Source organism: Saprolegnia parasitica (genome assembly GCF_000151545.1).
Source record: "Saprolegnia parasitica CBS 223.65 unplaced genomic scaffold supercont2.289, whole genome shotgun sequence".
Classification (NCBI taxonomy): Eukaryota; Oomycota; class Saprolegniomycetes; order Saprolegniales; family Saprolegniaceae; genus Saprolegnia; species Saprolegnia parasitica.
Window position 1 is genome coordinate 225 of NW_012156683.1, and position 12,073 is coordinate 12,297.

Consider the following 12,073-nt stretch of genomic DNA (forward strand, 5'->3'; position numbering starts at 1 on the left):
CTAGAAGACGACGCAGCTGCCAGCGATAGAAGCTGTCAAGGCCCGCCAGACTCGTTGGCGTCAGGGCCCACGTGCCACAGTCATTCTTGTTTCTTGTGTCAATAATGCCAAGGATCGTTGTTTTGACTGCCTGACGACGGCATTTGACGTGGGTGGCGGAGCCATGCACGTGCAGGCCACGCGTATAGGGTACTCTAAAACCACACCTGCTTCATCTCTTCAGCATCCTCCAGGGACGCGACGTGGACAACCTCTCTGGCGTATGACCCTTGAACTGCGACTTTGACGACGTCGAGCATCAAGAGCAACAGCGCCCGCTCCGTGCAAGCCAAACAATCGTATTATGGGAGCATGGACTACGAACGTTATGCGAGCGTTCTACTAGTACGATTTGCTGATCGTCCGTGGCGTTATATATGGCTATAAATGTCTACAAGTGGCATATACCACGATTAACAACCGGGTCCATATCTCTCGCAATACGCCTCGCCTGGTGACGCGGGGTAGCATTTTCGAGTCCCCGACGCGTTTTCTACCACGAGGCTGCGTTTGGGCGATTTCATTTTTCAATGAGATCGTGGCCATCATGAGTCCGGCGGCACGGTGGATTTGGGCATTCGGGTTCTGGATGTGTGATTGGATATAAATCACAGAATAACGGCCAATGAGATCATGGTATTCGATTTGCGAATCTTGTTATCCTCTGCTCCCACCTGCGCCCACAGTCCACTGCAAATCGAGGTCTGCTGCTGTATGAGTATCGATTGTACGTTTGTCATGTTTAGACAAAGGCTGGGGTCGCGGCGGCTGCGGGGCTGTGGAGATCCAGTTCCAGTGCCTTGTGCAGTGGCGTCTCGTCGTCGCCATCGCTGGCCGAGCTTTCTTGCGCCGCCGCAATCTGCGCGGCAATTGCGCGCCAGTCGAGGCGCTGCAAAGCGAGCAGAATGAGCACAAACTTGGCGCCTTCCCCGAGCACACTAGCATTCCAATAAGAGTCGACGAAACCCACGCGATTCGAACGCACCTGCCCCACCAGAGACCCGCGAGGCCGCCGTTTAGCGTCAGGCCAAAGAGGTACGAGGCTGGGAGGAGCACGCACCAGGAGCCAACACCCGAGATGACCGCCAGCGTCGAGGCCAGCGACATGGCTTCGATGACCGCGGACAAGAAAACGTGAAAGCTCGAGAAGGCCATCGCGAGCCCAAAGATTGGGAGGATGCTCAGAATGACATTGACGACAGCCTCGTCGCTGGTGAAGACGCCGACGAGCGACCGACCAAAGAGCACGACGCCTAGGACCGTTGCAGTGGACGAGAGCGCGCCGAGCACGAAGCCCACCAGCAGCGTACGCTTGGCGTCGGCCGGCTGGTTGGCACCGAGCGCATGCGAAATGCGCACTTGGATCGGGAGGCTAAAGCCCGCAAAGACGCCGTATCCGAGCATCCAGATGTTGAAGACGATGCTGTTGGCCGCGAGGTTGATGCCGCCGAGCGCGCCGGCGACCATCGCCACAACGTTGTACGCCCACTCGTCCAGCGCCAGGTTGAGGAACATGGCGCCGGTGAGCGACGCAAACCGGGCCACGTACGCTGGGTTCAGCACCGCCATGGACCAGCCGCCCCACGTGCCTACACCCTTCTTCGTGACGCTGCGATGACACGACAGAGAAGAGACGTACGCTTGTGGTAGCCCTTGTACACGAACGCATAGAGAAAGAGCGCGGTCGGTTGGAAGACCGCGGCAACAAGGGCCGCGAGCGGGCTCCCGATGAAGCCGAGGCCGGCAAACGACCCGACGCCGTAGATCAGAACGTAGTTGGCGCCAAAGACGACGCCGACGCTCCACGTATCAATGACCGTGGTCGGCGTCAGGATCTCTTGTGCTTGAAGGTATTGCCTACGCCGCCGTCTTCAGTGAGCTAGTAATGCAAGAGAGGTGTGTACCGCAGCGCGACGTAGATGGCTTGGGGCCACACCGAGAGCGCCGAGTAGCGCGCGTACGTGTCGGCAAGCGCGAGGAGCTCGACGTCGTCGGTCACGATCGACATGATGTCGCCGACGTAGAAATAGACCACTATCACGGGCACCGAGAGCAGCGTGAGCCCGAGCAGCCCGAGCTGGAACCACGTGCCGACGAGCTCGTAGTTCTTGGCGCCGTACGCTTGGCCGCAGAGCTACAGATCGATCATACATCGCCATCCAGCATCGTATACAGCGTCGTACGGTGCAGATGGAGACGGCAAACGCCCAGTTGAGCACGCGGAGTGCGCCGATGAACGAGCCGGCAAGCGCGCCGGCCGCGAGCTCCTTCGTGCCGAGGTGCCCGAGGAAGGCCGTCGAGATGGTCGTGACGCAGAGCCGGCAAAAGGTCGCGAGGCTCACCTTCCACGCCATGCCGCCGATGGCCGCCGCCTCGGCGCGCAGGTCGCCCCAGCCGCCATCGCTCGCGGCGATGAGTGGCGTCGCTTCGTCCATGCTGCGTAATCTGCCGGATAATGTCCTCCGGATACGGCGACAAAAATGACGTGGCGCGTGGACCCATCGAAAGTATCATCGCGCAAGTCAAGTAGCCAGCGCTGCAACCTTTTTCAGGCGTCGGGCGCTGCGAGCTTGTCGGATCTCTTACGACGTGTGTCGCAGTCGTGTAGTAGCCTCGCTGGCCAGCGCCATCGCATCGTCGCGTCGCACGCGGCGCCCAGCCCTCGTCGTGTCTATGCGTCTGTTTCGCTGCACCAGAAGGGTGCAGGATCCCGGCCTCGAACCGGCGCCAACGCCGTCGTTTGCGTCCAGCATTGGCCGTCGTCGGCAGTGGCGTGCGCTGCGTCGCATCCATGGCGGCGGCATCGTCGACCGAGTGGGCGGCGCGCGGCCGTGACGCATCGCTGGCTCGATGTTACTGCACCTGGGTGTAATTCGGACCGAGTTGGAAAATGACTTGGATTTTGTATGAAAAGGAAGACAGAAGCGCAACGGCTCGTGCCTATAAAAAGAGGCGAGAGCCGATCAAATTATTTTTGCCAAGTCGCCATGGGGAACTGCTGCTCGAACGCGAGCGCGGCGACAGCGATACCGCCGGTGCGCCCGTCGGTCTCGGCGTCCGCGGCCAAGGAGACGCCCGCCAGCCGCCGGTCCTCCGAAGGCCGGCGCTACTCGACCGGCCCGCTCACGGTCAAGGACCTCGACATGCGCACGCTCGCGCCGCCCCGCGCCAACGTCTTTACGAGCGGCAGCTACACCTTCTCGTACGCCTTCGTGTCCCAGCGCGGCTACTACCCCGACGGTACCCTTCCAACTCCATGTGTGGCGCAGACTAAGCACGTCGACGCGTAGCGCTCCACAAGCCCAACCAGGACGCGTTCACGTGCTTGCCGACGTTCCACGAGGGCAAGTCGTTCTTTGGCGTCTTTGACGGCCATGGCTCGACCGGCGAACACTGCGCGCAGTTTGCCCGCGACAAGGTCCCGCGCGTCCGACGAATGGCTTGGCTCATCGAACGTAGGTGCCGGAGCTCTTGGCGCAGAACCTCAAGAATGGCATGCCTGTCTCGAACGCGCTCACGCTCGCCCACATCGACGCCAACAACCTCGTACGTAGCATGACACACCCTCTATCTAGATTCTCACGAAGCGACTAGATCCACTCGGCGTCGTTCGACGACTCGATGAGTGGCACGACTGCCATCTCGATCCTCTTTGACGGCAACGAGATCCACGTCTCCAACGTCGGCGACTCGCGCGCGATCATTGCGCAGGAGGTATCGAGCAGTGAAGGCGAGGCGCCGCAGCTCGTCGCCAAGCCGCTCTCGATCGACCAGACGCCGTTCCGCAAGGACGAGCGCGACCGCGTCAAGAAGACGGGCGCGCGCATCATGACAGTCGACCAGCTCGAAGGCTACGAGCCGATCCACGAGAACTGGGGGCTCACGCTCGGCGACGAGATTGACGAGAGCGGCGACCCGCCGCGCATCTGGCACCCCCACGGCGACTACCCGGGCACGGCCTTTACGCGCAGCATCGGCGACCAAGTCTCGGAAGAGCTCGGCGTGTTTGCCGAGCCCGAAATCGTCACCAAGTCGCTCGGCGCGCATGACCGATTCCTTGTGGTTGCGAGCGACGGCGTCTTTGAGTTTCTGACGTCTCAGGCCGTGGTCAACATCGTCAAGCTCTACAAGGACCCGCTCGAGGCCTCGCGCGCAGTCGTCGAGGAAGCCTACAACCGCTGGCTGCAGTTTGAAGTGCGCACGGACGACATCACGTGCATCTGCATCTTCTTTGACGACGCGCCGATGGCCGCGCCGATCATGCCCGCCGTCGTCTCGCGCGAAGCGTCGGCCACCTCGACCAAGGTGCACCGCAACAGCATCATTGCGGGTCGCGAGGTGCTCTTGGCGATGGAGGACAGCCTCCGGCCCGTGCGCGGCCTCGGCGTCGACACCAACAAGAGCTGGCGGTCGCGCCAAACCATCATCGGCGCCGATGCCGTGCACATTTCCATGTTGCCCGATGACGACGAAGCGTCACGCGCGTCTTTGCCGTCGTCGCCGACGTCGGATGACGCGCCGTTTGACCTGACCGCGCACACGGTCGCCAAGTCGGAAGAAGATAAGGACGCGCTCTGGAACATGGTCCAGCACAACTTTCTGTTTTCGCACTTGACCGACGACAAGGTCGTCATCGTCGTCTCTCTTCTGTCATTGTCATTCTCACGCGTCCGTCATGTGTAGCTCAATGACGTCATTGCCGTCATGGACAAGGAGACCGTCCTCGCCGGCCAAGTCGTGATCCGCCAAGGCGACGACGGCGACAAGTTTTACCTCGTACGTGCTTGCACCGAGTGGAGAGAGAGACGCATGGAACGCTCGTAGGCCGAAGCCGGCAAGTTCGACGTCCGCGTCCAGTCGACCGAGACGAATGACGGCGACGACCACGAGCTCGGGCCGGTGGTGCACACGTACTCGGCCACCGCGAGCACGCACCCGACCTTTGGCGAGCTCGCGCTCATGTACTCCAAGCCCCGCGCGGCGTCCGTGGTCGCGACCTCGAACGGCACGCTGTGGTCGATTCGCCGGAGCGCGTTCCGGTCCATCCTCGTGCGCCGGCCGCTGCGCAACGTCGTCGCGCGCCTCCGCGCCGTGAGCCTCCTCAAGCCGCTCACGAGTGCGCAGCTCCACTTGCTCGCCGAAGCCATGAAGACGGTCGTGTTCGAGAAGGACGCGATCGTGTGCAAGGAAGGCCACGTCCACGACAAGTGGCTCGTCGTTGTCAGTGGCAACATCGCCGACGTCAAGAATGACCGCGTCTTCTCGACGCACGCGTCGGTGACGGACTTTGCGCTGACCGGCACCTCGTCGATGAGGTGACCCCGTCGCCATCGGTGGTGTGCTGATATATTGATACCTAGTCCGACGACGCTGCTGGCCACCGAGACCACCGAGTGCCTCTGCGTGACGCGGTCCGCGTTTGAAGCGGCCGTTGGCAACCTCGAGGCGCTCGTGGCCACGTACCAGACGCGGATAGCGCGCAAGCACGAGCTCAGTGCCGCCAAGAAGGCAACGCCGGTGCGTTCTATTTGAGAGAGAGACGGTGGTAATGACGGATGCGGGTAGCTGCGCACGCTGCTGCCTCTGGGGGCGCCGATCGAGGGCATCTCGACATTGGACGACCTCATCGTCGGGCCGACCGTCTTCCACGACGCGTCGTGCGCCTTCCGCATCGTGACGACCAAGGGCATGGACGAGAATGCACGGACGCTGCGCTCGATCCCCAAGCAAGTCGCTTGCGACCGCCGGCAAAAGCAGGCGTTGGCGGCCGAGCAGGACATGCTCCTTGCCCTCGGCGAGAACCTGCCGCTGGCAATCACGCCCGTCGCCGCCATCAGCCACACGGCCACGGACCTCCACGCGTTCTTTGACCGCCCGATTGTGGGGCTGCTCGAGGAGTTTGGCATCTTCCCGCTCGCCGAGTCGTCCGTGCGCTACTACGCGGCGCAGCTCGTGCTCGGCCTCCAGCGCTTCCACGCGGTGCGTCGCATCTGTTTCGTGCGAGGCTGATGCCGGGCGTAGGAGGGTATTTTGTGCCGGTCGCTCGACCCGACCAACCTCATGGTCGACGCGCACGGCCAGCTCTCGATCGTCGGTCTTCGGTACCAAAACCACCCCTCTCCTAGCATTCCAAATGTATATCGTTTGATAGGCAAAGCAAGTATGTCGGCGCGGGGCGTACGTTTACGATCTGCGGCAACCCCGAGTACATTTCGCCCGAGCAGATCAACGGCCACGGGCAATGCTTGGCGTCCGACTACTGGAGCCTCGGCGTGCTTCTCTACGAGATGGCGGTCGGCCACACGCCCTTTGACGGCCTCGACGAGCTCGACATGTACCGCAGCATCGCATCCTTCTCGCCGGTTCGAGTCCCTCGTCGCGCCTCCGCGTCTCACTTAAGACGGTGTAGGACACGCTCGTGTTTCCCGAGCACGTCTCGACCGGTCTCCGCAGCATCATCGAGGCGCTGCTCCGCACCAAGCCCAACGAGCGCCTCGGCTGGGCCGACACGATCGAGCTCGACGAAGACGCCGGTGTCATGAACGAAGCGTTCTTCGAGTCGGTCAACTGGGCCGCCCTCAAGGCCAACGAGCTGCCGGTACGCCTTCCATCCTCATCAAGTTGATACATTGACAGTTGGAGACAGGCGCCACTCGAAGACATTGCCGGCGTCAAGTTGCGGGACCTGCTTGCGTCGGCGCCCGCGAGCAAGCGGACGCTGGACCTCGCCGTGCCGTACACGCGCGAGATGGACTGGATGGCCGACTTTTAAGCGTCGAGAAACATAAAGAATTTGGTTTGAACTGTGTACATACGCGGGGTTGACAAATTGCAAGGAGGGGTAGGGGAGGTGAAGCGGCGGCGACGGTTTCCGCGCCAGTAGTCGACAAGACATGGCCTCCAAGGTGCTCGAGCAGCTCATCGCGCGCGGGCGCCGCGAGCGCAAGCCGACGGAGCAGCGCGAGGTCGCCTTCAACCTCGCCGAGGTGTCGACGAACCCCGAGTTCCACGTCAAGATGGTCGAGAAGGGCGTCGTCCGGGCGCTCTTGCACCTCATCCAAGAGTCGTCGGACGACCAGGGGCTGCGCTTCGCCTGCCTCTGCCTCGGCAACGTCTCGTCCTGCGTGGCCATGCGCATCCGCATCGTCGAGGAGGGCGTCGTGCCGCCGCTCATCGGCCTCCTCACCAAGGCGGACGGCGACGTCGTCGGCAAGCAGTATGCGGCCATGGCGGTCGGCAACCTCGCGGCCGAGCCGGAGAACCAAGAAGAGATCGTCAAGCTGCACGCGATCTCGGCGCTCGTCCAGCTCCTCGACCCGGACGCGCCGTCGCTCGGCGCGTATAGCGCATTTGCGCTCGCCAACCTCGCCATCAACAACGAGTACCGGCCGCTCATCGTCGAAGAGAGCGCAGTCCCCCGCCTCATTGCGCGTGCGACCTTTTCCTCTCTCGACGATTTGTCTCCTATCTTGCATGTCTAGTGGCCTGCTGCAAGGACCTCAGTGCGCAGCGACAGGCCATGGCGGCGCTGCGGGGCATCTGCATCACGCCGTCGTACCGGCTCGTGGTCGTGAAAGAAGGGATTCTCGACCCCCTCGTGCTCCTCGCGCGCTCGGACGAGCTCGACATTGCGCGGGAAGTCGCCGCGGCCTTTTGCACGCTCTCGTGCATGGAGGCCAACAAGATGGAGATCGCCGACCGCGCGCTCCTCACGATCCTCGCCATGAGCTTGTCCGGCGACGCGTCGGTCGAGCAGTTTGCCTGCTGCACGCTGGCCAACCTCCTCGAGATGCCGGAATTGCACATGAAGCTCATTCGCGAGAACGGTCTTGCGTCCCTCCTCGCCCTCGCCTCGAACGACGAGCCGAACACCAAGGCCGAGGCCTGCCGCGCGCTCGCCAACCTCAGCGCCAACGAAGAGATGCACGAGCACCTCATGCTGCAGGGGGTGCTGGACCCGGTCTCGAAGGCGCTCGTCTTCGCCCACACATGACGCAGCGCTACGCCGCGCTGACGATTGCCAACTTGAGCGTGATCGGCCGCCACCAGATTGCGATCGTGAGCCTCGGGCTCGTGCGGCCGCTCATCGCGCTCGCGCAGGCGTTCGAGAAGGAGCTCGAGGCGCGCCGGTACGCGGTCCTTGGCATCGCCAACCTCGCGGCCATGGTCGCCAACCACCCCGCGATCCTCGAGGAAGGCGGGCTCCTCGCCCTCTTCTCGCTCTCGAGCTCGTCGGACGCGTTGAGCCAGTACTATGTCGCGTACGCCCTCGCCAACCTCGCGTCCAACGACGCCAACCACACCCGCATGATCGAAGAAGGCGGGCTGCAGCCCATCATCACGCTCGCGTGCTCGGCCGACTCGGACGCGCACCAGCAAGCCGCGGCGGCTCTCCGCGGCCTGAGCGTGACGCCAGCCAACAAGATCAAGATCGTCCAGGAAGGCGGCTTGGAGCCCCTGGTCCGGCTCCTCGGCACCGACGACGACGTCGACGTCCTCCGCGAAGTGTGCGGCGCGCTCTGCAACCTCAGTGGGAGCGAGGAAACCAAGTATGAGATCGCAAAGAGTGGGTGCGTGCCGCCGCTGCTCGCGCACGCGCAGTCCGAGGACATGCTCGTCGCGCGCCAGTGCAGTGGCACCTTGGCCAACCTCGCCGAGGTCGACGAGAACCAGGCGCTGATTGCCGCCGAGCGCGGGATCCCGCCCATCATTGCATGCATGCGGTCGCAGTTTGTCGAGGTGCAGCGCGAGGCCGGCCGGGCGCTCGCGAATCTGTGCGCGCGCCACGCCAACCACGACGAGATCCTTGCCGCTGGCGGCCACCAGTTGCTCATCTCGTCGCTTCTGTCGCCCGACATGGCCTGCCAACGCGTCGGCGCGCTCGGCCTGTGCAACCTCTCGACCAACCCGGACGAGCGCGTGACGCTCATGACGTGTGGCGCCATGGACCCGCTCATGTCCCTCGCGCGCTCCGAAGACGTCGAGGTACACCTTATGACACACGCAAGGACTCTGGATGTACGAGTCGCGTAGGTGGAGATCCAGCGCTTTGCGATCTTGGCGATCGCTAACCTCGCGTCCTGCGTCGAGAACCATAAGATGATGGTCCAGGAAGGCTCGATCCCGTTGCTGATTAGTCTCTCGAGCGCGCCGGACCAAGAAGTGCGCCAGTACGCAGCCTTTGCCCTCGTCAAAGTCGCGCTCAACGCCGACTTGCGCAAGAAAATCACCGAGGAGGGCGGCTTGGAACCGGTGCTCTTCCTCGCGCGCACCGAAGACTCGGACATCCACCGCGACGTGCTCCCCGCGCTCTGCACGCTCTCGTTTGCTGGTACGCTCTGGCATGTCGAAAGGAATATATTTAGGGGGTGTATTAGATGCCAACAAGGCCGAAATGTGCAAAAGCGGCGGCTTACCCCCTCTCATTGCGTCGCTGAGCAGCACCGACGGCGCGACGCACCGCCAAGCGTGCTGCGCGCTCGCCAATCTTAGCGAAAGCATCGAGAACCAAGCGCGGATCGTCAACAGCGGCGCGATCGGCCCGCTCGTCGACGCACTCATTGCCGGCACCGAGGTCATCCAGCGCGAGGCGGCCCGCGCCGTTGGCAACCTCGCCGCCAACTGCGACTATGGCGACGTGATTCTTCAGCGCGGCGCCGTCTCGCCGCTGGTGACACTGTTGACGTCCGAGGTGGTCGAGTGCCAGCGCATGGCCGCCATGGCGCTCTCGAACCTCGCCACCAACGTCGAGAACCAAGGCCGCATGCTCAAGCTCAAGATTCTCGACCCTGTGATGGCTCGCTTGGAGGAAGCCTTGGACCCGCGCTCGGTCGCAGACAACGAGACGATCCGGTACTGCCTCCTCATCGTCGCCAACCTGGCCGTGTCCCAGACCACCCACGCCGAAATCATGGCGCGCGGCCTGCACTTGGTCACGAGTTACGCCAAGCACCGTGACGTCAAGTGCCGGCAGTTTGCCGTCTTTGGCCTCGGCAACCTCTGCAGCAACCCGGACAACGTCGAGGCGATCGTGGACGCCCAAGCGCTCAAGCCGCTCGTCTCGTTTGCATTTCCTGGCGACACGAACGTCCAGTTCCAAGCCATTGCGGCCCTCCGCGGCCTCTCGGTCAACCAAGACGTGCGCCAGCAGATCATGCGCCTCGGCGCGCTCGAGCCGCTCATTTTGGCCGCGAGCTCCGAGTCCATCGAGGTGCAGCGCGAGGTGGCCGCGACGCTCTGCAACCTCTCGATCTGCGAAGAGAATAAAGTCACGATGGCCCGCGGTGGGTGTCTCCCACCGCTCATTAGCCTCGCGCAGAGCGGCGATCCATCGCGCGAGCGGCACGCGATCTGTGCGCTCGCCAACATGGCCGAGATGGTCGAGGGCCATACGCAGCGCAAGATGCTCGAGGAAGGCGTGCTCACGCCGCTGTATGCGCTGACCAATTCGCATGACATCGAGATCCAGCAGCAGGTCGCGCGCTGCCTCGCGCTCTTCGCGTCGAAACCGTCGTCGCAGCCGACGCTATTGCGGAGCAACGCGCTGCAGCACATTGTGAGCTTTGTCAAGTCGCCCGACGCCCTGTCGCAGCGCTTTGGGACGCTGGCGATCGGCAACCTTGCGGTCTCGGCCGCCAACCACAAAGACCTCTTCGACCAGGGCGCGATTGCCGCCTTGTTGCATCTCGAGACGTCGAGCGATCCGGAAACGAGGCGGTGTCTTGCCTTTGCCATCAACAACGTCGCGGGTAACGAAGCCAACTGGGCGCAGCTCGGCAAGATGGGCATTCTGCGCACGATCATTGGACTCATGGGCGACGTCGACGAAGAGACGCACCTACAGGCCTGCTTTGCGGTGCGTCGGTTGGCGCTCGAGCCCAAGACGCGCGTCCAGATCGTGCTGCACGGCGGCCTCAAGCCTCTCTTCTCGCTCACGCAATCCGAGTCGACCGAAGTGCAGCGGGAGGCGACCGCTGCGATTCGGAATCTGAGTTTGAGCGAAGACAACAAGATCGCGATTGTGCTCAACGGTTTGCTGCCGCCGCTCGTGACGCTGGCGCACTCGGGCGACATTGAGGTCTCGCACCAGGCGGCCGGCATCCTCGCCAACCTCGCCGAAGTCGTCGAGAACCAAGGCCGCATGGTCCAGGAAGGCGTCTTGCAGCACGTCAAGTTCATTTTGCGCTCCAAGAACGTCGATATCCAGCGCGAGGCGGTGCGGTGCATCGCCAACATGTCGGCCGAGTACGCGTACACGGCCGAGATTGCATCCACGGGCGGCCTCGGCCCGCTGGTCGCGACGCTGAGCTCGCCAGACTTTCTCTGCCAACGCTATGGCGCCATGGGCCTCGCGAACCTCTCGACCAACGTCGAGAACGTGTCCAAGCTCATCCAGGACGGCGCGATCCACCCGCTCTCGGTGTTGGCCAAGCTCGGAAACGGCGACATTGACAGCCAGCGCTACGCAGTCTACGCGCTCACCAACCTCGCGTCCGTTCAGACGACGCATGGTCAGCTCATCGACGCCGGCATCATCTCGCTCTTCACGTCGCTTTTGAACGAAGCCGACGCGAGCATCCGCAACGCCGCTGCGTTTGGGATCGCCAACTTTGCGGCCTTTCCTGAAAACCACGCGCTCTTGGTCGACGCCCCTCACTGCCTCTCGTCCTTGCTGCAGCTCGTGGCGTCGGGCGACGGCAAGAGCGTCCTGCGCGCCGTCTCGGCCCTCCGTGGGCTTTCCGTGGACGCGGCCGTGCGCGACCGCATCGTTCAAATGAGCGGTCTCCCGCCGCTCCTTGCGCTCACGCGGTCCAAGGACATGGACGTGCAGCAGGAAGTGCTGGCGACGCTGTGCAACTTGAGCTTGAGCGGCTGCATTGGCGCGTCGCCCGACCTCTTCCTCGACGCCTGCGACGTGCACGCGCTCATTGCGTTCCTGTGCTCGGCCGACGCCACGTACCGCCTCTTTGGGGCGATCACGCTCGGCAACATTGCGTCCAAAGCCAAGCACCAAGAGACGATTATGGACGCTGGC

At 63.2% G+C, this 12,073-nt stretch overlaps 3 protein-coding genes across 3 annotated transcripts in view; 2 read left to right on the top strand and 1 right to left on the bottom strand.

Moving 5' to 3' along the window:
- Positions 1-672: 672 nt before the first annotated feature.
- Positions 673-2,474, bottom strand: SPRG_16378 (hypothetical protein; the record flags this gene model as incomplete). Its single annotated transcript, XM_012355689.1, has 5 exons — positions 673-977; positions 1,025-1,628; positions 1,679-1,896; positions 1,944-2,173; positions 2,223-2,474. The coding sequence occupies 5 exons, from the start codon at positions 2,472-2,474 to the stop codon at positions 782-784; spliced, it is 1,500 nt and encodes a 499-aa protein (XP_012211079.1). The 3' UTR covers positions 673-781.
- A 488-nt stretch (positions 2,475-2,962) lies between these two features.
- SPRG_16379 (AGC/PKG protein kinase) lies at positions 2,963-6,849 on the top strand. Its single transcript, XM_012355690.1, has 12 exons — positions 2,963-3,279; positions 3,330-3,457; positions 3,499-3,585; positions 3,634-4,665; positions 4,723-4,815; positions 4,864-5,354; positions 5,400-5,556; positions 5,605-6,018; positions 6,061-6,140; positions 6,191-6,401; positions 6,449-6,637; positions 6,686-6,849. Exons 1-12 carry the CDS (start codon positions 3,027-3,029, stop codon positions 6,809-6,811), a joined length of 3,261 nt encoding a protein of 1,086 aa, XP_012211080.1. The 5' UTR covers positions 2,963-3,026; the 3' UTR covers positions 6,812-6,849.
- An 83-nt stretch (positions 6,850-6,932) lies between these two features.
- The window catches only part of SPRG_22369 (hypothetical protein), a gene marked incomplete at both ends in the record, with an annotated part of 7,208 nt that continues 2,067 nt past the window's right edge, over positions 6,933-12,073 (top strand). The window contains 5 exons of the mRNA XM_012355691.1: positions 6,933-7,470; positions 7,521-8,014; positions 8,038-9,024; positions 9,073-9,370; positions 9,417-12,033. Coding sequence (XP_012211081.1) covers positions 6,933-7,470; positions 7,521-8,014; positions 8,038-9,024; positions 9,073-9,370; positions 9,417-12,033 — 4,934 coding nt within the window. The remainder of the gene's footprint in view (positions 7,471-7,520; positions 8,015-8,037; positions 9,025-9,072; positions 9,371-9,416; positions 12,034-12,073) is intronic.